At 37.5% G+C, this 27,913-nt stretch overlaps 3 protein-coding genes across 4 annotated transcripts in view; 1 reads left to right on the forward strand and 2 right to left on the reverse strand.

The window, feature by feature from the left end:
- The window catches only part of LOC121860728 (39S ribosomal protein L17, mitochondrial-like), a 22,434-nt gene extending 18,148 nt beyond the window's left edge, over nt 1–4,286 (reverse strand). The window contains exons 1-2 of one of the 2 annotated variants that reach the window (XM_042358065.1): nt 4,191–4,286; nt 3,344–3,558 (exon numbers count right to left, since the gene is read on the reverse strand). In XM_042358065.1, coding sequence (XP_042213999.1) covers nt 3,344–3,541 — 198 coding nt within the window. In that variant the 5' untranslated portion in view covers nt 3,542–3,558; nt 4,191–4,286. Of the gene's footprint in view, nt 1–3,343; nt 3,559–4,117; nt 4,140–4,190 lie in introns of those variants that run through there. The other variant, XM_042358058.1, reaches the window with a different exon arrangement.
- Nucleotides 4,269–10,450, forward strand: LOC121860741 (mitochondrial intermembrane space import and assembly protein 40-like). The gene is made up of 3 exons (XM_042358077.1): nt 4,269–4,412; nt 9,098–9,181; nt 9,863–10,450. The coding sequence occupies exons 1-3, from the start codon at nt 4,391–4,393 to the stop codon at nt 10,156–10,158; spliced, it is 402 nt and encodes a 133-aa protein (XP_042214011.1). The 5' UTR covers nt 4,269–4,390; the 3' UTR covers nt 10,159–10,450.
- Nucleotides 10,451–20,176: 9,726 nt separating this feature from the next.
- LOC121860748 (symplekin-like) overlaps nt 20,177–27,913 on the reverse strand; it is a gene marked incomplete at its 5' end in the record, with an annotated part of 35,260 nt that continues 27,523 nt past the window's right edge. Inside the window, 1 exon segment of the mRNA XM_042358090.1 lies at nt 20,177–20,801. Coding sequence (XP_042214024.1) covers nt 20,796–20,801 — 6 coding nt within the window.

Raw genomic sequence — 27,913 nt, forward strand, 5'->3', positions numbered from 1 at the left:
ACTGGGCAGACCCCCAAACTACACTTTTACCGACACAATACCTATGTTGTAGTAAAAATAACAACTTAATTTTATGATGGTATGCACACACAATTAATATTAAAGAGAAATATCAATAATATTAGGTTTTTTAACACTTACGTTAGTAGAAAAGATGGCTGGGCACACGGGGATGGGGGGTTGGTTCCGAGGCAGAGGGCAGATTATTGGCCCTCACCTGTATCACTTGTATCAATTGTATCACTATCCACCACAAAGGCTTGCAGGGCCTCTTTGTCAAACCCCTCAAAGTCCATATCCTCAGTATCACTATCACTGACTTGGGCCGGCTGTGGTGGGCGGCGGGTGAAGAACTCGGTAATGTTTTGATGACTGGGCAACCTTGTACGCACCCTGCCCGCGGCGCTTCCCGCATAAATGATGAAATTTACCGCGTAATTAAAACATTTCAATCTGGCAAGGCACCGTGTAAATGACCAAACGCGTAAACCAAAAACAGCATAAATCCAGACTATACTGTAATTAATTTCTTCGTGTAAAAAGCATGGAGACATCATTTTTGTTATGATCACTGTTTTACCGTGCTTTACCTCGCAATTTCCCTCATCCTTCATGCCCTGCTCACTAGATATTTTTCCACTGAAAGATCTGCCATGTCAGCGTTTGTTGTTGTCCGCTCTTTGTTGGTTTCCTGCTCTTTGTTTGTTTCAGTGCAAAAAATGCTTCATCCGAGCATACTCTTATGTCCACAAAATATGTAAAATTACAAACATGCCGCTTCAAAAAACTTGCTTTCATGGGTACCAGATATCAAAGTACAGTAAGTTCTTTTTGTTTAACCTTCCAGTTAAGAAGTTAGGTAAGGTTAGGTATGTTTCTGGTATTATTTTAGTATTGGTCATCCGGGGAATTAGTTAGGTTAGGTTAGTTTGGATATCTAAATATGAGGATGACCGAAACTAAAATTTTACCATGTTTCTTTGGTTAGGTTAGGTCAGGTTCTATTAGGTTCTGTGCAGTTATATAGTTTAGTGTTTATTGCTTACCATCATCCAAAGAACATGTTACCAAAGTCAGATTTATTAACCTGGACTATTACCCCAAACACTTTATTTTAACATAAATAATGGTAAAATTGCATTTTTGGTGAATATATAGGACTAACCCATGAGCGAGTTATTTTTATTACTGTTTATTTTCTTACAATATTTTCATCAGTGGGTTCTGATATGATTATCATTTATTGTGGAAATAATTAATTTCATAGATAATTAGGCACCTAGATGCACACTAGTTTATCTTGCGAGTGGTAATGAGGCCGTTCTCTGCTGAAGGGCTTTTCACGCGTCCGGGGCAGTTTGTTTTTCAGCATGTCGTGTGAAGGTTACTGCCGATCTTACATGGACGTAATTTGTGACTTTTGGGTTAAAGACCCTTCAATTGTTTACAGATCATGGCATTGTTCCTTTACAGAGACTGTTTATTTTCTAACATTATTTTCATTAGTGAGTTTCGATATGATAAAACATTTATTGTAAATCACAGTGAATCACTCCGCCGCCTGGGGTGCATAGCGCAGATGCGGCCTTATCATCTCACCTCCAGAAAATGCCTAAAATTTCACCATATCATAGTAAGCCCCCCCGGGAAGGAAGTTAGGTAGGTTTGTTTGGTTAGGAGTGTTTTTCATACCCACAAATGTTAAGTAACGTTTATTTTTTAAATATTTCCACAAACTACAACAGTGTCCACTATAACAGTGAAAATCCGGTGTTTTCATTTTTTTTTCGATAAATTTCGCTCATTGGTTAGTCCTATATAATCCCCAAATTTTTTGCCACCAACCAAATCTTGGGAATTTTATCTTTGCGGTTAATATATAGAACTAACCCGCTGGGCTGCATAGTGCCAATGCGGCTATACCATCTCACGTCCAGAAATGGCTCAAATTTCACCAAATCATAGGAAGTTCTTTCAGTTTAATATACCGGGAAGTTAGGTAAGGTTAGGTAGGTTTATTTGGTTTGGTTGGTTAGGTCTGTTCTTCATAACCACAAATGTTAAGTAGCATTTATTTTTTTTAAATATCCTTATTTTAACATATTTCCACAAACTATAACAGTGTCCACTAAAATATAACAATGAAAATCCGGCATTTTTATAATTGTTTTCAATCAATTTCGCTGTTCAGTTCTGGTGCCCTTATTAAGTATAGAATGGATATCAATTCACTGGAGTCGGCGCAGCAAAGGATGACGAAAATGATTACGGGACTTAGAAACCTTCCATATCAAGATAGATTAAAGAAACTAAATTTACATTCCCTAGAAAGACGAAGAGTGCGGGGAGATATGATAGAAGTATTTAAGTGGGTGAAATGAATCAATAAAGGAGATACTGTATAGAAAAAATTCTTATAATATCCGAGCAGGATAGGACTCGGAGCAACGGATTTAAGTTGGATAAGTTTAGGTTTAGGAGGGAGATAGGAAGGAACTGGTTCACAAATAGGGAGGTGTATGAGTGGAACAAGCTTAGCAACTTTGTAGTAAGTGCTGGAACTCTGGAAAGTTTTAAAAGGAGGCTAGATAGATTCATGGATGATAGAGAGTGGTAGTAACTCTTGACAGGAGCTGCCATGCACAGGTCAACCGGCCTATTGCAGACTCCTTATTTTCTTATGTTCTTACATAATTACAATCTTTGCAATCAATAGTTCAGACAATTCTAAGACAGTTTTCTTCTATGACGTTTCCATCGCAAACGACCTAGGCAACTTTTAAATATTTAGCTTTCTGACAGAAATGCCCAGTAAATAATTTTTTTGTTTTTTTGCTTTTTCTCCCTATACAAGAAACAGTATATAAATAGGTGTTGGCACATTATAGGTCGTTTGTGAGGGAAATGTCATAGAAAAGTGTCTCAGAATGGGTCCGACTAATTACCCAAATGTAGCCGCAATGAAGTCAAATAATGGTCCTACATGAATAAATCAGACTGCCAATCACTTCTCAACTAGTATTTGGTGTCACGAAGTAAAAATAATTGGTAAACTTAATTTAATCTGAGTTAATAGATCGAGTGCATGTACCTAACCTAACACAACTCGGATTAAATTAAGTTTTCCAATTTTTTGTGACTGTGACACCAAATACTAGTGGAGAAGTGGTTGGCAGTCCGATTTATTCATGTAGGACCATTATATGACTTCATTGCTGCTACATTTGGGTAATTAGTCGGACCGTCTTAGAATACTCTGTACTATCGATTGCAAATATAAAATTCCCGAGATTCAGTTGGTGGCAATAAAGTCAATAAAACCCAAATAATAGGGATATCTTACTCGCTCAGTGTAACCTCTTGCCTCATCAGCCCTGGGGTAATTTAGCTCAATCCGTTCATTTTTTATTAGATCAGACACTGTAGCCCTCAGCATGTGTAACCTTCCTTCTGGGCCTTTGGGGTTGGAGAATTTCTTGCGTTTAGCACAAACTCCAACACGGATGGCTGGGATGAGCTTCCTTATCTCCGCTTGGTTCATCTTGGAATATCTTAATCCTGTGTATAGTTTAAGCCTCCTTTAATAAAATCACATACAACTAAGCGTTTTGAGCCGATATATATAGTAAGACATATATGTTTGCCTTTAGGAACTTACACGTATAACCTGAAGCGACATCTCTTAATTAAAATATCAAACATAATATTTTTAGGGTAACTATCAATTGCAGCTTCAGCATGCAATTGAAAATATTTCTTAAGGCATTATACTTAAACACATTAAAGGTTAAAATATATTAAGAAATGTTGACCATGCTTTACAAGGCTATTAATTATGATATCATCCATTAAACAATTCCTGCCGTATATACAATAATAGGTATGGGACTGATAATTCAATAAATTGTTAGATAAATTAAGAACAATATTCTTTTCTTCACATAGATCCTCGCCAGAGATTTACATATAAGAATTTCTTGTATTATTTTACTTTAGGATAACACTGACAGTTATATATGATCATTTTCAACAAAGTAAAAACGAATTGACTTTTGAAACATAGACTATCAAAGTAAAATGTTAAAACCCCTTTGTTTGAATGTTAATATTACTCTACCTCTCATTGTTTAATTTTACTCGAGACAATTTCCTAGGACTGTTTGAAGGTACATGTTATGGAGGCAACTCACCAGGCGGCACTACTAGCAGACTCTTATGACACAAGTGACTCGTCTCAACACATGTGACTCGTCTCAACACAAGTGACTCGTCTCACTACACAGTGTTGTCGGCTACAGCTGTACTGTGTATACACTGTACTGTGCGGTGTGAGCCCCTAAGCATAACTTGCACATTTCTCATTGAAATTACATAATTCCAGAAGCTAAGAATGTCGTACTGTAAACAAGAAGGTAAATTTATTTAATTCCCAGTAGGAGTAGGTGAAGTACAATGTCTTTTAACATGAATTGATGATGCTGTTAAAATTAACTTAGCCAATGCAGGCATTCTAACTATGGCACTTGAGGTACTGAAATGCCACCAGTTACAGAGAACATCAAGAGAAACAATTTAATCCACCAAATTGATAGTTTAAGGTAAAATGCAATTTTTTCATGCTTTATCTCTACATATTTTCCCTCTTCAAAGCACTGCTCACATTATGGGGTAATGATATTGGAGGAGAAATTGGCCTTAACTAAAAAATGGAGCATTTGCACAAGAGTGTTATTATCAGTGCATAGTATAAATTAGGTCCGACTAATTACCCAAATGTAGCCGCAATGAAGTCAAATAATGGTCCTACATGAATAAATCGGACTGCCAATCACTTCTCGACTAGTATTTGGTGTCACGAAGTCCCAAAAAATTGGTAAACTTAAGTTTACCAATTTTTTGTGACTATGACACCAAATAATAATCGAGAAGTGATTCACAGCCTGATTTACGCTTGTAGGACCATCATTTGACTTCATTGCGACTACATTTGGGTAATTAGTCGGACCGGTATAAATTAACACTTTTAGAATGTCTTGTTGCTGGGTTGAGGAGTTGGTGTTTTCTATATATTTACGGAAAATTTGCACTCACACCGCACTGTTAGAAAGTCAAAAATATATTTTTCTGGTGTATTTGTGTGTGTTTAGACCGAATATGACCTTCATTTCTGGCGGAAATTAGCCTGGTTTTTTATCAATTTTTTTTTTCGTTGGACGTTTTCCGAAAAAAAAAATCATGGCAAAATACACCAAAAAAACACTAGAAAAACAAAAACCATGCATTACAGGAGGATCTAAATAAGCTGCAGGGGTGGTCTGAAAAATGGCAAATGAAATTCAACACCAGCAAGTGCAGTGTACTTAATATTGGAAGAACAAATACTGATAATGTATACAGCCTTAACAACATCAACCTAGAGAAGTCGACTTGTGAAAGAGACCTAGGGGTACTTGTAAGCCCGGACCTACGGCCTAGAAAACAGTGCGTTAATGTTCGAAATAAGGCAAACAGAGTATTGGGTTTTATATCTAGAAGTGTAAGTAACAAGAGTGCAGAGGTCTTATTGCAACTATATCTTGCGCTATTCAGGCTGCACCTCGATTATGCGGTTCAGTTCTGGTGCCCCTATTATAGAATGGATATAAATTCACTAGAATCGGTGCAGCGAAGAATGACAAAAATGATTCCAGGACTTAGAAACCTTCCATATCAGGATAGGTTAAAGAAACTTAACTTGCATTCCCTAGAAAGACGAAGAGTGCGGGGAGATATGATAGAAGTATTTAAATGGGTGAAAGGATTCAATAAAGGGGATATAGATAAAGTTCTTATAATATCCGAGCAGGATAGGACTCGGAGCAACGGATTCAAGTTGGATAAGTTTAGGTTTAGGAGGGAGATAGGAAGAAACTGGTTCACAAATAGGGTGGTGGACGAGTGGAACAAGCTTAGCAACTTTGTAGTAAGTGCGGGAACTCTGGAAAGTTCAAAAGGAGGCTAGATAGATTCATGGATGATAGAGAGTGGTAGTAACTCTCGACAAGAGCTGCCATTCACAGGCCAACCGGCCTATTGCAGACTCCTTATTTTCTTATGTTCTAACCTAACTGACTCTCACCATATGATGGAATCACCTATTTCTTACCTTATTGGCCTGGTTCTTGTTCGTCGTTGGATTCTGAGATTCTTGCACAACGTCACATATGTTGGTCTTTGCGATATTTACATTCAGTCTTGCTCTTAGTACACTTTACTAAGGTTGGAAGAACACCATGTGATCGAAAAAATGCTATACTGTAGTTTATTTGTTTTTTCCCCAAAACTCGCAATCCGCTCCATATAATTGAAGTGACACCCATCACAGACTTCCATGGTCGGAACTGAACTTGAATTTCGAAATATGAGACCCAAAATAAAACTCGAATTTGATTGGGCCAAAGATACCGCGAATTAAACCCAAAATCATTTTAATTGGTTGCAAAAACAAAAATGCTTTTGATTGGCCTCGTGACGTGTACGGGAATGCATGTGCATGATGATTTATGAAGGAGACGCAGGAGACACGCAGTGTTGGAGGTGAGGCAGGCGATAATGGCGGAAGATTAATGGAAGAAAATAGAGAAAATTTTGGATACGCGTTCTCCGTTATTATACATTTCCGCTGGTAATGTAAGAAATGAAAATTATCTTATAATTAGACGTCTTATTAGAATATGATAATAGATTAATGGTAGGAATGAATGGTGTGTAAATGCAAAAATACCATATATACCAATAAATACTCGCTTACCTCATGGAAATTCCATAAAATGGTAGGGAATTGACATTTATACAGGACTGTATATTATTACAGTCTTATTTTTTGTCCTAAGCACTAATCTACTTTGATGTTTATAATGCCATATTTGTTGTTTACATGCCAAGTGTATCACTTCATCCATAGGAAAGCTTCTAAAATCTTACCAGCTTCCTAGGTAGGTTTGGTAGGTTTGGTTTAGTTAGGCATGTTCATTGGTAGTACTTGATGGTCATGGCATGCCTTAGCACTCAGTTGAGAAAATTTCCATGTATACAAAGTACAGTGCAGTAGAAGATAAATAGAGTAGTGGATGAGTGGAACAAGTTACCAAATATCATCATTAACTCAAATACGCTGGATAGCTTCAAACATAGGTTGGATGCTTATATGAGCAATAGGGGTTGGGTGTAAACGGGACTGTCCAGTATGGGCCAATGGGCCTGCTGCAGTTTCCTCCATTCTTATATTCAGTGTAACTGCTTACAGCTAATACTGTACAGCAGTTGACTAATTCTAATCCTCACTGTTATCATTTTTATGTTTTTAGTATATTTTTTACTAAGTACTGTAGGTTTCTGGTCTGATTCTACCTCAGTTGTTTATTTTAGAAAAAATAATTAGAAGTGAAGGTTAGGTTAAGTATTCAAATACCCCCCTGCTTAACAAATGGGTTAGGTTCTTGGAAAACCATTCGTTGAGTGAATTTTGGTATCTCGAATAACAGAACAAATAGGAAAATGGGGTTTGGTTCCCAATGATAAGGAAACCCCAATATTATACCTTAGAAACATGAAATTGGTTCAAGAAAGAAATAAACATATGTAAAAATGAAAAATAGTACCCAACTACTGTACTGTAATTTATTACCTAAAACATTTAAAACATTAATGAAATACAATACAGGTTGAAGCTCCTACAGTATATCTAGCAACTAAGGGACCAGCACCGAGCCGGATATAGGAAATTATTGTTACTGTACAGTATTTCTTATGTACACTGTATACCTGTACCTTTACACTGCTGTATTTAATAGTTGTGCTACTTCAAGCAACATTTGTATATTATCTACATGAAATTATGCAACTAAAACCATTAAGGCAAAGCTAAATTTAAGTTTAACAACCGCCATTGGCATAAGACGCTGACTGTGTGGCCTTAAAGCTCTCCATAGAAACATAGCCCAGCTGGAACACTTCCTCTGCTGACCCTTAGCAATGGGGCTCCCACACTCCGCGACCTCTCCCCGCTCAGAGAGCCAAGTCTCGTACAGAAAGAAATGTTTTTTCCCTTTATGTTTTTGATCTTATGATACATAGTTATTTCTTTTACTTTTTTTTAGTACACACTATGTATGAAAGGTTGTGTGTGCATGTAAAGAAGTAAAAAAAAAAAAAAAAGTGAAAAAATAAAATTTATCTACTCAAAATTACCAGTTGAATAGTACCCCTAACATTGCTCACAGCTCGGCCTGGCAGCAAGAGGGCAAGGGGGATGTGGCTACAGTGGTGGGTATAACTTGGCAACAGTGTCATCGGCGATGTTAAGTTTAACACTTAAATAAGCACACCAGCACCCTCAGTTGTGAATTCAAACAAATGAACTGAATGGCAGAGAGCGATTACCTTCAGGAAAGGCAGTCAGGGCGCACCATAAGAGGTAGAATGGCGGAATGAAGGACTGGGGGGAGATGCGGGAGGAGAGGGGTGTGTGCTATGATCAGTAAGCGAGGATATGTTTGCGCATCTCTCCACGATGGCTGCCCCAGCTGACTTCTGGGGGAGTGCAATTTGAATTTTTGCTCAGACCAAAGTTTGTATAAACAAGTTTAGCTTTGTTAAATAAGGAAATTTGTAAAAACAAATTTTTGTATCTTGAGTTTGTAAAGCGAGGGATACCTGTAGTTTCCTTTAAAGTTACTGAAGACTTCAGGTATTATACAGGTACTACTTGCATTGTTATTTGCCTTTACAACATATTTTCACTCATTCTTCCTATGTCCATTTCATAAATATAGTAACTTGCTGTAGATAAAAATCATTCAATGAGGATGAAGAGGAATCTCATTTTGTTATATTTAACAGTGTCTTGTACTTCATATTATACCATCTGTTTTTCATTACAGAACACTCCACAAGGTTTACATTCTGTCTTACGAACTCATCTGAGCCTTTGAACTACAGTTTAATACCATACCGTAAAGTGAATAGTTTACCAGGTCCTGTAGCCACTTCCTACATAATTTACATACAGTACATTTTTATGTAAATTCCATTTGTAAAGTTATCCTTCCATTATTAGGAAAGGATCGTGTGGTGTTTGTGACAGAGGAGGACCACAAAGGACCTGCAGCAGTCTCACTACCTGATGATGATGAACCACCAGGTATGATTTACTGTAGTTTTACTGTAGATAACACCTAAGGAGATCAGCATTGCTTCAGATTATTGGTGTATCTGGGTTGTTCTTGCATGATTTTGCCTTTTGAAACACAGCTTTTCAATGTTAGGGCAAGATTTAATTTACTGTACTGTACAGCAATCTTATTCTCTCAAATTAAAAAATTTACATCAGTTTTATACATAGGAATGTCTGAAGCACTGCTCAAGTAGAACCAGAATTTAATATATGAACCAATATACTGTAGGTTCATTTGATTTGCAGTTTGAGGTACTATTTACAATCCTTGGGGGTCTTAAAGAACATAACTTATAGCTTGGGCTGCAAATATTCAAAATTGTACATGAATTACTGCATTGTAAGCAGTGTTGTACAGGAACCTAACCCCTGCAGTTGTCGAGGGACTACTGTTCTGTACCTGTAAAGTACAGTAAATGTATTCTAGAATAAAACTAAAAATTTTGACACTGTACTGTGGCAGTTAAATGTTGGAGTTGTTGATTCAAATGACATTAATTTGGGGTTTTACTAAGATTATGATTGGTACTGATAAGTTTAATCTTGTTTTCATTCATCCTACCATTCCCCTCCCCTTCTTTATTGTTTTTCCTTCGTCTTTTTCTTGTATGGTAAAGTTTTATCTGACACTTTGTTGACCTCCAACAGCAGGACTAATACAACCAGATGGTGAAATCAACTGGGCTTGTCCATGCTTAGGAGGTATGGCAACAGGTCCTTGTGGTGTTGAATTTCGGGAAGCATTTTCTTGTTTCCACTACTCTACTCAAGATCCCAAAGGAAGTGAATGTTTAGAACCTTTTCGACAAATGTCGGAGTGTATGGCCCAATACCCTAATGTGTATGGTAATAAGGAAGAAAAAGAGGATATGGCAAAAGTTGAAATACCAAGTGAAGCTTCTCCTGAGGTTGGACAGTCAGAAGAAGTCTCAGCAAAAGCATAGCATGAGGTGATATTTTTTAATTTAGCTGTTAATGTGTATATAATAACATGTGAACCCGTGTGATCACAGTATTTTATGATATGTACTGTTATTGAAATTTGTTTGTCAGTCAATAATACTAGCTTATTCCATGTTGTTGGAAATGAAGTACAGTATGGTTATTTGATAGAGAGATGATTGTAAGTATATGAGGCACTATCAGTTTTAGCATGGTGTGTATATCAATAGTGATGTGACAGATGTATCATGTTAAAATGTAACCTGTAAATTTTGTTATTAGATTCTATGTACACAAAATGGTTTTGATAACCTTTATTGCTTATTGGATAAATGACTTTATATGTATGACATTTATTTCAGTAAAAAGTCTCTACAGTCCATGTATATTTATTTTGAAAGTTGTCTTGCATATTAAAATATTGGATAGTAACAACTACAGGTTAAATCCCATGTTTCTGATATGTATTACTGTTAAAGCCTCGATTATTGTGTTAATAATAAAACCAACTTATGCCATGAATAGCTGAAATGATCAGTTTTAGAAACCATATTTACTGGCACATGTTTTGGCATAAAAACAAACTGTGATAATTACTAGTAGTGGTAATTAATAATAATTAGTAGTTTACAGACAGATACAGCTGCTATAAACTGAACATATACAACTGATGTAAGTGGACATAGGTAATCATGCAGGGGTGGATCATGTAATAAATAATTTCAGTATAGTTACAGTACAGAAATGAACTTGGCAAGGAGTTAACACACAAGTTATCTATGAATTGTTGATGATTTATACAGTGGTTGGAATGGGGTTGTTATTAAAGCAACTAGTGCTGTACGGTACGTACTTGTTGTATAGACTGGGGGTGCGGTCGTAGTGTTGAACAGTAAGTCACAGATACGAGATCTGAGGTGGCAGCATAAAATGGTGGTAAAGATGGTGTAGCTATCCCAAACTGACAGATGAGGTTATGGTGACGATCAGGATCAGAGGGAGTTGAAAGGATCAGTATATTTAGTACAGTGCGTACAGGTGCACCACCGATTTTCCGGCACCCTTGGTCCCAAAGCCTTGCCGGATTATCCGTTTTGCCGGACCAACCGAGGTCAGGTAATAATATTCAATAATACACCTCTGACCCACTAATTATACACCTCCTGTGTCTCTAAAGCACCATGGACTGCTAGAAACTTAAACAAATATTAAATGTAAATTAAATATGAAAAAGCCATAATTTTGAGCAACATTACTGTACACACTTTGTACTCATAAGTACAGTGGGGTATGCTATAACGAACGGATCCTACTTCGAATATTCCTAAAACGAACGGTTTTACCTATAAAATTGAGAATGCTATAACGAACGCAACTCCTACAACAAACGCGGATGAATACCGGACTATTTCGCCTGGCGCATGAATATTGTTGTACCGCGACCCACAACAAGAGCGTCAGGCGCCATCTTTGTCTCATTGTGTAGCCAGTGCACCACTGTTATTGTTGAAATTTCGTCTTTTGATGTGGAAATTCGCGTTATTTGTATAACTATTTTGTTATACAAGTATACAATTGTAACAATGAGTCGTCCAAAGCGAGTGAGAAAGCTAATAACCCTTGAAACTAAGAAAGAAATTATAAAGAAACGTGAGAATGGAAGAAGCATTGCGAAACTTAGTGATGAATATGGGATGGCTAAATCGACTATATGTACGATTTTGAAGAATAAAGAGGAGTTAAAAACTGTGCAAGTGGCTAAGGGAATCTTTAGACTTAGCAAAGCAAGGTGTAATGTGATTGAAGAGATGGAAAATTTACTCTTAGTGTGGATAAAGGAGAAAGAAATGGCAGGTGGTAACATTAGTGAAGCTATAATTTGTGAGAAGGCTAAACAATTGTTTGAGGACCTTAAAGCCAAGACTCCCAGTGGAAGTGATAGTGATGTGCCAGTGTTTAGGGGTGCCTGCATGCTGAATAACACTAAGGTAAGATAAAGTACCGTATTTTTTACATTTTCCACAGAATTTTTTCAGTGTTAAGCGGTTGTATTTGGGGGCCTGGAACTGATTAATCCTATAACGAACGAATGCTATAACGAACGAGATTCTGGAACCAATTACGTTCGTTATAGCATACCCCACTGTACACTACACTAGACTAAAATTTTTATCTCTTGTGCAAACTATGCGATGTTTATACTCAAATTAATCACTATCTTACAAGGATTCCAGCAATGCAAGTTATATTCTGCTAAGTCTAGTCAGCTACATTTTGTAAGATACAAACTTTAAGCCTAAAACTGCCTTCAACCTGGTTGGGAGGGAGGGAAGTTAAGTGCCCTCTCGTAATTTTTTCCGGACTAAAGGAGGTGCCGGACCATCAGTCTCCGGAAAATAGGTGGTGTACCTGTACCTCTAGATAGTTGGTGTAAGAGGAGGAGAGAATAGTCATTGATGCCCAATATTTCACCTTCTCAAGGAGTTCTCATATAGCAGTTAAGGAAGAACACGAGGCAGGAGAAGCATGCCAAGGAGTTTGGTGGAATCCACAGCCTGGACTGTTTTGAAGTCCAGTGTGATGGATTGAGGTGGAACATGGTCTGAGGAGGAGTTAATGTGTAGTACCATGGTCTTGATAGTTGGTGGTGGACCAGTCTTGAAGACTGTTCAGTATATTCTGATTGTGCTTTAGTTGGGAACTGAGTTGTTCACACTGATGCCAAAGGTGGATTTGTCAACTTATTTCCAGTGAGTGGGAGTATCTTTCAGGGCATCATTGATGAGGATAAGGAAGCAGAGTAGTTCTATCTTAGTACCTTGGGGGACACTACAGATGAGTCACTGAAAGGTGGAAAAAGCTCTTTGGAAGTTTATAGCTTGGTGTTGATTTCTAAGGAAGTCTGTTAGCTATGATATGCTGCAACTGACCACGTTAAATGTTTAAGTGAAGTCTATGAAGGTGACAGCCACAGATGTCTTAGTACATTTCTAGTGCATAAGATAATTGTACATATTGAGTCATCATAGCAATCTTACTATTGGAGATAAAAAGGTCAGGTTTGTTGCACTAATTCATTATCTACAAATAGTTTTATATAGGTAATTGCAATACAATGGTTAACCCTTAAGCCCTAGATTAGGGTCCTGCCCCACCCCCCCTCCCCCCGGTGGGGATAAATTGAGAAAATCGAGTTAAAAAAAAAAGTGGCGGGATTAGGCGGACGTTCTGGAATGTCACCCGGTGCCTAAGGGTTAAATCTATACTTAAGTGAGAGGATAATACAAATTGTAGTGGATGCCTGCCACTCCAGCTCCCAAATGAGAATATTCCTCGCTCAAAGTTTCTGTTTATTTTACATAAATTATACGTTTATAATGCCAGTGCTCATGTGCTAACTTTGTAAGTTTGTCTCACAATGTGAAAATCATATTTATGTCACCGAAGACCACGTCAGTGATGGTGTATTATTTACACCATACCTTCAAAAAATTTATTGCTGAAACCGATGAAGATAATGATGTCACTGTGTGTGTGTGTGTGTGTGTGGTGTTTTTTTTTTTTTGTTGCTAAAATAATTGGCCAAATTTGGACAGAGATTACTTGACTGATGAATAGTTGCTGAAAAATTTATATCCTGATACGGTTCACTAATTTGTAGGTTTTGGTGTTGCTGCAATCTCATGTTTTGCCATTAATAAATGAGGAATTGGCCAAGTCATACCAGCAAACTTATGAAGAATCACGCGATAATGCCGATGATACTTTATTACTGCCATGTCCTAAGAAACTGTACAAGACTTCACAATTAAAAGTTTATGAGAAGCCTTCGGGAAAATGGATGACGTTATATATATTAAGCAGTGCCAGCCCTGGCAAAGTTGGTGCCCTAGGCAAGATTTTAGCCCCCTCCTAGGCAAGATTTTAGCCCCCTCCCCCCCAGACATATGCTAGGTCTGACTAATCCACTCCAACCTTTAGCAACACACACACACACTAATGCCTATCCACCCATTATCCTGAGCATATAATTACACACTCATATCTGTACTTATAAAGTAAATAAAAGAATCCTAAGGCTGAGTTCACACCAAACGAGTCGAGTCGAGTCACATAAAGTCTCGACTCTTATGTGACTTGCCATTCAAGGGGAAATTATTTTGTTTGTAATTTTGCAGAAACCGTTCACACCAGGGAGTCGAGTCGATTCATGAAAATGGCCAGACCCATTTTTTCATCAGTCATCGCGAGTTCGTTGTGGTGCATCTCTCGGTTACCTATAAGATTTTTTTTATTTCTCAATATAACGTTTCATTATAATTTGTCAATATTATCCTTCAAATATTACTTTACCTGTCAATATTATGTTTCAAGTCAAATACAAACCTTACCTTAAAAGTATGGCTATTCTTTCTTCAACTCAAATGGCACTTCTGTAGTTTGTGTCCATTTTCTTTACAGATATTCCTGTCTTATTAACCAGCTTCTTGAAGTTTTCCATTGTCATTCTGAAGAAACGGTAGAATTTGTCTGGGCGATTTAGCAAGTCTGGAAACAAATGACTAAAAGCACCAAAATTTGGTCTTTTAGTATTGAGTTCATGCACCCATACTCGGTTCCTGTTTTTCCTACGTCACCGAATCTACAACAGAGTATGTAAGGCTGCGAGAGAATGTGTGTCCATACCGCTTGACATCTGACAGGATACTGACAAACGTGACTTCTTGAGTCTCTTGACTATTTCTGTGTGAATGGAAACGAGTCAAATGACTCGGATGACTAGACTTGACTCTTTTGGTGTGAATGCAGCCTAATTCAGTCCCCACAGGAAGATAGTGGCCATTGCACTGAATATTCATCAAATAAGCAAAACATATTTATTGACATGCTTAGAGAAATATTAAAGAAAAAGTCTTAAAAATGGTGACGAATCATAGTGGTCTCCAACGGTACAGTTTCCGTTAACTGAAATGCATACTTTCTATACAGCCTGACTCGTCTTGAGTTTTTTGCAGCAAAGTCATCTGTTATATCATCACATGATAATTGTCTGGAAAGCTCATGATTCACACTGATAATGGTCAGTCCACAGAGACATTCTTGCATCATATTAGACCTTTTATAAACTTAAGTTTAGAGAAGCTCCTCTCTGAAGCAGCCACTGTTGTAGGGGGAGTGGCAGAGATCCTCAGACCCATCCACATGTTGGGGGGGATATATTTCCATCAGTTTCTTCTCATGCAAGAAAGTCAGTAGTTCCATGGTTGTCATATTATTTCATGGTAAATGTGGAAAATTTTGCAGTTCCACAGCCAATTCCCTGCCATCAATATCTGACTGCCCTTCGGAGGTAAGAGTGCTGCTCAGTGTTTCACACTGCTGCATGAGGTCCTCTTTGGACATGTTGACAAAGTTGTGTAGCACCTTAAACTTGGCATTCACCTCTCCCAAGGTCTGGAACCTTTCATCAAGGGAAGAAATTGCTGCATCCACTACATTAAAAAAAGGTGATCTCCATTTTCTCGAGTGCATCACTGATAGGTTAATGTACAGACTCATAACTAAAGTACCTTTTTGTTGATCTTAACCTTTTTTTTGTTTTAGTACTGTCTCCACATACCTTCTTAGCAGTAGTCTGTACACCAGTAAAGCCAGTGTCTGTATCTGGTAAGGGAATCTCTTGTTTTCATCAGAAGGTCCACAGCCACATCTAGTTGCATGGAGATTGATTGCATTGTCTTGCTCACAAGCTGAATGTTGTTGAGGATGTCATACCACACTACCAAGCAAATTGAAAAACAGTAGGATCCAACCTCCTCTGCCAAAGAATGGGCTTCAATCTTAATGACAGGATCTGCAGTAGTTTCCCTCACCTCCAAAAGTGCTTGTCTGACTTGCACAGCCTGGTATCTTGCTGCCTCTATGTTTTTTTACCTTGCTCTCCCACCTGGTTTCTGACCATGATTTCAGGGTAGTTTTTGACGTTTTAAAAGGATAGCCCATCTTTGGGTGGAGCCTGAAAACAGTGTGAAGAGTTTCATTAAATATCCAAAGTAGCCAATGGCATCTGGAGAGCTCTTAGCAGCATCAGCAACCAGTAGATTTAAAGTATGAGCCCCACATGGAACAAATAAGGCCCTTGAATTCTGCTGAAGCAGCCTGGCTTGAACACCTTTATTCTTGCCCCTCATGTAGGCACCATGGTCATACGACTGCCCTCTGCAATTCTCAAAGAATGAGGGATGACAAATTGCCCCAGTTGACTGCTGTGCCACAAGGAATCCCATGAAATGTTCCTTTATTTGTGGTGTGACTTCCAGTGACACAATCCTAAGTATGACAGAGCTGTTCCTTGTGACTCAGATCAGGTGTGCAATCTAAAATGATGAAAGAAATACTTTCATGCTTTGATTTCTACCATTTTTCCTAATATCTTTCCACTGGTGGCATTTACTTGCTCACTTTGAATTCTTTTGCCAAGATAATGAATGTGATTGCCTCCTCCACTTTCCACCTTACTAACATGCAGCTTCAAAATTAAATAAAATTTGGCCAAAAGCTCCACTTCTTAAGAGAAAATTGCCATTGTGTGGTTTGTCAAGTGTTTTATGGACCCCCTTAAAGCTATATTTCTCTCAGCTGAACACTGAATTATTGCCACCAATCTATTGAGAACTTGGTGCCACCTGCTCCTCTCGACCTCAGCAAGTGCCATCTCTTGTTGATCTAATGTTTTTCCGTTTGCAAGGTGAACCTCCAGTTCCTAACATGTTGCCACGTGTGTAGTGTTCCGAGCTATTTTCATGTATCTTGAGCTAGTGGCTGGCATTTTTCCAATCCCTGAATCCTTCTTTATTCAATTTGAAATCATTCTGAGAAAACATTTTACAACAGAAGCAGAAAAGACTCATTATTCTTTGAATATATTAGCCAGCTTCTTTTGATTTTTTCTCCATTGACTAAGATTTAAAATACTCGTGATGACATCTTCTCCATTCTTTTTGTTTTTGAAAAGTGAAACTTTGCTTAATCTGATGTGGTCCTCTTTAAACAAGCTCTGTTTTTGCCTTATTAGACAGGAGAGATGGCCAGTCCGTGGGGTCTATAGGTGCAGCCATGCTGTACTCATCTGATGTATCACCAGACTGTGGAAGGGACAGGAGAGCTTGACATTGTGTCACTGGGCTGTGTAGAAGTAGAAGGGGCAGGGGAACTTGATACTGACAGTGGGCTGTGCAGAAAAGACAAGGGAGCTTGACACTGTCACTGGGCTGTATAGAAAAGACAAAGGAGCTTGACACTGTCACTGGGCTGTGCAGAAAAGACAAGGGAGCTTGACACTGTCACTGGGCTGTGCAGAAGACATATGACAGGAGCTGACACGTCATTGGGCCGCGAGAAGACAAGGGACAGGGGAGTTTTGACACTGTCATCAACAGTAGAAGTATAAGTGACAGGGAGCTGACACTGTCACTAGCCAGTAGCGATAAGGACAGGGGAGCTTGACACCGCCACTGGGCTGTGTAGAAGCATAAGGACAGGGAGCTTGACACTGTCACTTGCCAGTAGAAGTGAGTGGGCGGACAGAGCCGACACTGTCACACAGTAGAAGCATAAGTGGACAAGGGACCTTGACACTGTCACTGGCCAGCAGAAGCATATGACAAGGGACCTTGACACTGTCACTGGGCTGTGTAGAAGCATAAGGGACAGGGGAGCTTGACTGTCATCACAGTAGAAGTATAAGTGGCAAGGAGTTTGACACTGTCACTGGGCTGTGTGTAGAAGCATATGACAAGGAGCTGACACTGTCACTGGGCTGTAGAAGCATAAGTGATATGAGCTTGACACTGTCACTGGGCCAGTAGAAGTATAAGGAGAGGAGCTTGAGCACTGTTACTGGGCTGTGCAGAAGTATAAGGACATGAGTTTGACACTCGTCACTGGGCTGTAGAAGTATATGACAAGGAGCTTGACATCGTCACTGGGCTGTGTAGAAGTATAAGGGACAGAGCTTGACACTATCACTGGGCTGTGTAGACGATAAGGACAGGGGAGCTTGACACTGTCATTGGGCTGTGTAGAAGTATAAGGACAGGGAGCTTGACACTGTCACTGGCTGTAGAAGACACGGGACAGGGAAGCTTGACACTATCACTGCTGTGTAGAAGTATAAGGGACAGGGGAGCTTGACACTGACACATGTGCAGAAGCATACGATGGTGGCTTCTGACATCATCACTGGGCCGTAGAAGCATAAGGGACAGGGAGCTTGACACTGTCACTGGGCTGTATAGAAGTATAAGTGACAGGGGAGCTTGACACTGTCATTGGGCTGTGAAGTATAAGTGACAGGGGAGCTTGACACTGTCATTGGGCTGTGTAGAAGTATAAGTGACAGGGGAGCTTGACACTGTCATTGGGCTGTGTAGAAGTATAAGTGACAAGGGAGCTTGACACTGTCACTGGGCTGTGTAGAAGTATAAGGGACAGGGGAGCTTGACACTGTCACTGGGCTGTATAGAAGTATAAGTGACAGGGGAGCTTGACACTGTCATTGGGCTGTGTAGAAGTATAAGTGACAAGGGAGCTTGACACTGTCACTGGGCTGTGCAGAAGTGGAGAGGGTGTCTGAAGGTGGCTCAAGATTTCCAGGGGAGGAGGTCCAAAATATTTCATAAGTGCATCTGAAGCAACAAACAATAGGGCTGTGGGACCATTATGCATTACATGATAACAACGCAGTTGACAATTGACAGTTAAACCCAGCAATATTAGCCTATGCCATGGCATATAGCCTGTATCACAATAATAAAAAATCACATCTAATTTTAAAGGAAAATAGCTACCCAACTAACAGTAAATGAATATCAAAATACTGTACACGCATCTCATGCCTACCTCTGTCTTTGACCCATTTTTCCTCTTCCAAACATTTTTTTTTTCTCCTCTGGGCACCAGAAAGTTTTGTGTCTTTTTGATGCACTTGACACGAGTGCCAATTGTAAATTTTCTATTCAGGTTTATACTGTATCCTAAAAGAGAAACACAAACAAAATTAATGAGGTTTGTTAATGGCACCTTGGCAGTGCACTCTTCCTACCACCTACCTTATTTCACCATCCATATTACATTAGCCCACGATTATTTTTCTGTATATCACTACTTAACCCCTTTCCTGATGGTTAAATTTTCTATCTATTACAGTCAAGAAAGTTAACATTACCCAATAACCTCTAAATTATCATCAAAAGAAAATACATTACATTGATGAGTGACGCACACAAAGCAAGGTGTGACAGACTGTCTGAACCAGTGTTGCCCGGTCTCAACCAACATTTTCCTGTAGATTCAAGCTCAATTTCTATTTTTATTCCTTTGCGTTGTTTGGCCCTGAGCATTTGCCTATATGGCCTATACCTAGGGCCCGCTCTGTCAAGAAGAACGACCCTCCCCACAATTGTGCTGCCAAGGTTGAAGAGAAAATTAGGTAGTGATGCGTCAGCATTCTATCATACAATTTTACAAGAAAAAGTGCATGCTGGATAACAAACTACTGTACTTAAGATTTGTTCTCCGTGTGATGTAGACCGTTCATGGAAGAATCTGAAATTCATCCAGGTCCTTCTGGTGTTGAGCTACCACTTCAAGGAGATGAATTGGCAATAGGCAATATCGCTACTCGTCCTGCCTCTCCATCATCCACCTGCACATCTGTGCAATCAAATGCAGTGCCTCTACTTTTGAAGGCAGGAATAAACATTACAGATGGGTTTAAAACAGTAACACATGTTTTAAGGTGTAAATGCTAGAAGGTATAACAGTAATCCTTTTGAGTGCCATTTATTATCTTATGGTCCCGATCAAACCCTATTCCCATTATTTCTTATCCTCAAAAACTCCTCGCTTTAAGTGGATTCACTTTAATAGACAATTGTTCAGTTCCTATTAGCCTTAGATAATGAGGACCCCCTTAACTATGGTAATTATACAGTATATAAAGGATAAAAATACACCAAATATTTATCCAAATTATCATAATTTTTCAATGTAAATACAATTAAATGTTCACAAATTCTGCTGTACAGTGTTACCAAATGAGATTACATTTAATACAAAAAGTTCCTCTTAAAAAAGAAGATAACCTATGAACATTTGGTTGGAATAGTGACAAGAAAAAATATAGTCATCATATAAGAGCAACAACCTCTGCACAATGTGGATTTATCAGGTTTATTTTCAAATGACTTACTGTACTGTACTGGAATTTTCACGGACAAGATTCCTTGATTTGTGGAATTGATATAAAACAGAAGGCAATTTAGATATTTGTTAGATTTGTGGTAGAAATACTATTATGATACTGGTAATAAAGTCGTTGAAATCCAGTAATGCTGCACTACTGAACATGTTACTGTTTCTCTGAGGAATGTATTTGTACTTACCATCAGTTTAAACTTGGGCTGAGATTACAAAAGAAGTTTGATTTTGTGTGCTGATTCACGTACGAAGGTTGTAATTCTTTATAAATATTGTAAAAAACTGAAGATCTTGAATGAGACTGGGCAAAATTCACTTCGAGGCAATTGAATGATACATTATTTCCTTTTTATCTCAAGCTCATACAGTTTTCCTTTGCTCAAACCTGAAAAATAAATAAATAAATAAATAAATAAATGTATGTATGTATGTATATATATATATATATATATATATATATATATATATATATATATATATATATATATATATATATATATATATATATATATATATATATATATATATATATATATATTATCAACGACCTCACCAGCCAGGACTCGAACCCTCGACCTAATGCACGGGACCAGGGAACGTTACCGACCATACCACAAGAGCACTAAAAGCAGTTCTAGACTGTGTGATATTCCGCATGTTATATGAACTAAAAATGAAGTATACATGGTACCTCGTGTTTCATACCAGTTGAATTCGGTAAAATGCTACTGACATCCACATAAGCAGCACGGGCAGTTCCCAATGAGAGGTTCACGGCGCCATCAGCTCGATGAACAGGCTTTGTGTGAAATATCACAGTCTAGAACTGCTTTTAGTGCTCTTGTGGTATGGTCGGTAACGTTCCCTGGTCCCATGCATTAGGTCGAGGGTTCGAGTCCTGGCTGGTGAGGTCGTTGATTATACAGTCGACCCTCGTTAATTCGGACCCCTTTAATCCGGATTTCGGATAAACTGGACGAAATCTGAACTGTCTGTATCAAATTTCTGGTTCTGGGATTGTCCCAGTTGCAATTGGGGTTGCAATTTCAAATTCTGTGTCACTACTAAGAAATAACAAAGTCTTTGGTGCACTCTAAGATTAAGAGAAAACCGACGACTCAGGCGTCCTGAAGTGAGAGAAAACGGTCTCCTATGACGGGGCACTCAAATAAAGAGACATGGCTACATGTTTTGTGGACTCCCACTGTACAGTATCCTTTTCATCACTTTGTAATAAACCTGGTCATGCCTATGTGTGTTTCTGATAATTACCATAACATTATATATTTATATATTTAGCGGTTGTACAAACACATGCCACTCACACTGACAGACTTGACAAGTTTTACCAACCATAAAGACAGTTGAAGCTTTAAACATCACTCACAATGGATCTAGAATATTCCAACTGTAATCAGACATACCTAAGTTGCCTCAACAATTGCAACCCCAGTTGCAATATCAAATTCTGTGTCAATACTAAGAAATAACAGTCTGGTGCACTCTAAGATTAAGAGAAAACGGACTCCTATGACGGGGCACTCAAATAAACATACACATAGCTGTATAATGCAATATTAACCCCTAAATCGGTTAATTCGGACAATCGGCTAAAACGGACACCCTTACCCCCCCTATTAGTCCGTTTTAACGAGGGTCGACTGTATGTTCAAAGTCCGCGTGTTATATGGACTAAAAATGAAATATATATACAGTGACCCCTCCGTTAACGAACTCAATCCGTTCCAGAAGGTCGTTCGTTAACCGAAACCATTGTTTCAATCGGTTTTTGGGTAATTGGTTCCAGCTCACCGAAAATTTCCTAAATTCAACAAAAATGGTAGAAAAGTACACTTACTTTGAGGTGTGTATGTAGAAGGCTCCTGGATGATGATGATGATGATGATGATGGGATTTAGAATGGGGGTGGAGGAGAAGGAAGAAGAGAAGGCATTGGGGTGGAAGAAGTCACCCCATGGCGCCATTTCACCCATAAAATTTTAGCTCTCTTGGTGTAATTCAAGATTATTTTCTTTAAATCAACACTGCACTGCATTATATATTGTCAATATGTAAAATATACTTCAAAATGACCAATAATTTGCTTGGAAACACAGAAAAAAAGTGTTTAGTTGAAGAGAGTCTCAAGCAAGATGTTACCTCCAGTGAAAACAGAGAGAGACTAACTCCTGTTTGCTGTGTTAAGAGGCTGGATGCCGCGCATTAAACTAGTCACTTTACCTTCAATTATGTTCAATAATTGTTAAAATGACTAAAAAATTGAATATTAAACTTTTAAAATTATTGAATAGTATAAACTTCTTGATATTTACTAAAATAGTAAGGAATTTAAGCCCTAGAACCGATTAATGTATTGGCGGACTGATACTAAAGCTGGTTGCCCGGTCAGTGCAAGCGAAAACATGTTGAGGTCGGTTCGTAAGAACTTTGTTAACCGAATTTTTTTTCGTTAACCGAATTGAAGATCCTTATGGAAGGCAGTTCGTTAATCGAGGTGTTCGAGGTCACTGTATGTATATATATATATATATATATATATATATATATATATATATATATATATATATATATATATATATATATATATATATATATATATATACAGTAATACCCCGCTTAACGCGGTTTCGCTTAGCGCGGTGCCTCGCCAGAGGCGAACTTTCACTTAACGCGGGTTTTTTCCACGTATACGCGCAGAGTGTCCGGCTCGAAATGCTATTTTTAGATTCGCCCCACCCGCCTGCCTGCCTGCCTGCCTGTTTTAGCTCATAAAATTCATACAAATTACCCGGCCAGAATATAATTTACATTGCTGGAATTCTTACAATATGATGATCATTTTGAATATAAACATCATAGATTTTGCATTAGACATCCAAATTTTAGATATAATGTTTACTCTGAATAAATATGTTATCTTTTGTGCAAAATATATGACATTTGTATTCAAAATATTCCTGGTCTTACAAGGAATCCAGCAATGTCAATTATATTATCCTAACTTTAGTTTGAGGTATTATTTATTACTAAAACGTAAATATTCTGGTTTTCCCACACATCTGGTAGGGAGGGACCGACCGACCATCTGTTATGTGTGAAGAATATATATTTCTTTTATTAACTGAAGATATTTGTTTTAGCTCATAAAATTCATACAAATTACCCGGCCAGAATATAATTTACATTGCTGGAATTCTTACAATTTGATGATCATTTTGAATATAAACATCATAGATTTTGCATTAGACACACAAATTTTAGATATAATGTTTACTCTGAGTAAATATGTTATCTTTTGTGCAAAATATATGACATTTATATTCAAAATATTCCTGGTCTTACAAGGAATCCAGCAATGTCAATTGTATTATCCTAACTTTAGTTTGAGGTATTATTTATTAAAATTTAGTGGTTTTCCCCAAAAATTTCTCAGAGAGGGAAGAGCCAGGAGTGTGAGAAGAGGGGGAGGGAGTTGAGTCCATTATTTGAATGGACATTAACTTGGCGACTGTATTTCTCTATTTTTCTTAAGTATTAATTGTGTGCATGTACCATCATTCTCTATTTCTCTAAAGTATTAATTGTGTGCATGTACCATCATAAAATTAAGATGTTATTTTTACTAGAACATAGGTATTGTGTCGGAAAAAGTAGAGTTTGGGGGTCCGGCCAGTCTCTATTGGAATTAATCCCATATGTTCTGTTGTTCACTTAACACGGTACCCTGTGGGTTCAATTGACCGCGTTAAGCGGGGTACTACTGTATATATATATATAGTGAACCCTCACTTTACGTGGTCAATTGAACCCACGGCGGCCCGTGTAAAGTGAGAAACGCGTAAAGTGAATAACATAACATATGGGATTAATTGAAATAGAGACCGGGCCGACCCCCAAACTCCACTTTTTCAGACACAATACCTTCGTTGTAGTAAAAATAACTTCTTAATTTTATGATGGTATACACACATAATTAATAATTAAGAGAAATATCAATAATATTAGGTTTTTTAACACTTAGATTAGTAGAAAAGATGGCTGGGCACACGGGGATGGGGGGTTGGTTCCGAGGCAGAGGGCAGATTATTGGCCCTCACCTGTATCACTTGTGTCAATTGTATCACTATCCACCACAGAGGCTTGCAGGGCCTCTTTGTCAAACCCCTCAAAGTCCATATAAGTCCATATCCTCACTATCACTGACTTGAGCTGGCTGTGGTGGGTGGCGGGTGAAGAACTCAGTAATGTTTTGATGACTGGGCGACCTTGTGCGCACCCTGCCCGTGCCGCTTCCCGCGTAAAAGGGTACACACACCGCGGAAAGTGAGCATTCCGTGTTCGGCAGGGTACCGCGTAAAGTGGGACCGCGTAAAGCGAGGGGTGTATATATATATATGTGTGTGTGTATGTAGATATATATATATATATATATATATATATATATATATATATATATATATATATATATATATATATATATATATATATATATATATATATATATATAATATATATATATATATATATATACAGTTGTACCCCACTTAACGCGGTCAATTGAACCCAGAGGGTCCTGTGTTAAGTGAAATCCCGTTAAGTGAACAACAGAACATATGGGATTAATTCCAATAGAAACCGGCCCGACCCCCAAACTCCACTTTTTGAAGGCACATACCTATGTTGTAGTAAAAATAACATCTTAATTTTATGATGGTACATGCACACAATTAAAACTTAAGAGAAATAGAGAAATACAGTCGCCAAGTTAATGTCCATTCAAATAATGGACTCAACTCCCTCCCCCTCTCAGAGAAATTTTTGGGGGAAAACCACTAAATTTTAATAAATAATACCTCAAACTAAAGTTAGGATAATACAATTGACATTGCTGGATTCCTTGTAAGACCAGGAATATTTTGAATATAAATGTCATATATTTTGCACAAAAGATAACATAGTTAATTTGAGAAAAATTTTATCTAAAATTTGTATGTCTAATGCAAAAATATGATGTTTATATTCAAAATGATCATCAAATTATAAGAATTCCAGCAATGTAAATTATATTCAGACCGGGTAATTTGTATGAATTTTATGAGCTAAAACAAATATCTTCAGTTAATAAAAAAAAAAATAATCTTCACAACACTATCTGTCAATCAAAGTACCCCACCTTGCCTCCCCCCCTCTTCCAACCGCGCGGTCAGTCCCAACCCTCCCCCCCACCCCCCACCAATCCTCCCTTCCAGGGTTTTTAACATTTAGTATTAAATAATACCTCAGATTAAAGTTAGGATAATATAATTGACATTGCTGGATTCCTTGTAAGACCAGGAATATTTTGAATATAAATGTCATATATTTTGCACAAAAGATAACATAGTTAATTTGAGAAAAATTTTTATCTAAAATTTGTATGTCTAATGCAAAAATATGATGTTTATATTCAAAATGATCATCAAATTATAAGAATTCCAGCAATGTAAATTATATTCAGACCGGATAATTTGTATGAATTTTATGAGCTAAAACAAATATCTTCAGTTAATAAAAAAAAAAATAATTCTTCACAGGGTAACAGATGGTCGGTCGGTCCCTCCCTCCCCCCCACCCCCCACCAACCGTCCCAAGGAGATGTGTGGGATAACCACTAAATTTTAATAAATAATACCTCAAACTAAAGTTAGGATAATATAATTGACATTGCTGGATTCCTTGTAAGACCAGGAATATTTTGAATATAAATGTCATATATTTTGCACAACAGATAACATAGTTAATTTGAGAAAAATTTGTATCTAAAATTTGTATGTCTAATGCAAAAATATGATGTTTATATTCAAAATGATCACCAAATTATAAGAATTCCAGCAATGTAAATTATATTCTGGCCGGGTAATTTGTATGAATTTTATGAGCTAAAACAGGCAGTCAGGCAGGGTGGGGCACTAAAAATAGCTGCTCGAGAGGACACTCACCCAGAGTATGTGAAAAATCCTAAGTGAAAGTTCATTTGGCACACATGATATGATAAAACGTTATGAAACAGAAGGGGTATATATATATATATATATATATATATATATATATATATATATATATATATATATATATATATATATATATATATATATATATATATATATATATATATATATATATATATATATATATATATATATATATATATATATAGTTTCATGTAGATCCACAATGAAAACGTGGATAAGATAAATCTTGATAGAATCACACGGGGAAAAGGGAAACAACGGAGCACCTTAGCTTTAATCTTTATTCAAGACATCTTCAGAGGCAACTGGATTACATGGACGGAGGCTTAAATATACAGGGTGACCTTACTAAACATGAGGTCAGGTCATAATCATGACATCCACTAATCCGCACATCAACACCAACACACACGCAGAGGAGCTTAAGAGAAAGGGCGACGTGACTAGTCAAGTTAAGTCAGGTAAAAAATATGGGACCCACTAAATATCTATCCTACATCTAGCTCTAAGGTTTTCAAAGCATTTTTAATCTTGGGGCACTGACAAATAAATTTATGTAACATATTAACAGTTTTGTACTGACCATCATTAAGGTTTATGGAATTTAATTCCCTAATCAAACCTGCTTTAACCAGAAGTCTTTCTGTGACACATGATGATTTGTACACTTCTAGGCTTTTTTCCCAATCAATGGGATGATTAGTGCTCCTAACATGAACGAACAGTGCACTGCTTTCAGATGCTGTTCTGATATTGTACTTGTGCTGTTTGATTCTGTGTTGTAATGCTTTCCCAGTCTGACCTACATAATTTCCATTACATTTGCTACATGGAATACAATAAACACTTCCATTTACATTCAAAGTTGGCCTAGAAACAGTGACCCACTGGAATTTTTAGACAAGCTTAATAATCTTGTCCGAAGTATTACATTCAAAATTGAAAGAGAAATAAATGGATACCTTCCATTTCTTGATATGCTTATCATTAGAAATGGCCATAACTATAAATTTAAGGTGTACAGAAAGCCTACACAGGTATACAGTTTCATACATTTTTTATTGTGTCACCTGGAGTCTACCAAATGTCAGTTTTTTCTGCTATGTTTTTGAGATGTTTGCGTATTTGTGACGCTGAATTTATTGATGAAGAATTGAAACACATTCATTCCATTGCACAAAAACTTGGGTACCCTTCAGTTTGTTGATCATTGTTTTAAAAGGGCTAAAAAAAATCCTTTCATTCTACTCAAATCAGGCAAATTCCTACACTTAAGAATATTCTGACTCTGCCTTATCGCAATGAATTTGTCCCGTTAGTTCAATCCCTCAAATTATTAAATATTAATGTTTTTAACTATGACTCAACCATTAGTCCATTACCAATATATTAATCAAGAATAGCCCAACTTTGAATGTAAATGGAAGTGTTTATTGTATTCCATGTAGCAAATGTAATGGAAATT

Source organism: Homarus americanus, unplaced genomic scaffold (assembly GCF_018991925.1).
Source record: "Homarus americanus isolate GMGI-L3 unplaced genomic scaffold, GMGI_Hamer_2.0 scaffold40248, whole genome shotgun sequence".
In the NCBI taxonomy this organism is placed as follows: Eukaryota; Metazoa; Arthropoda; class Malacostraca; order Decapoda; family Nephropidae; genus Homarus; species Homarus americanus.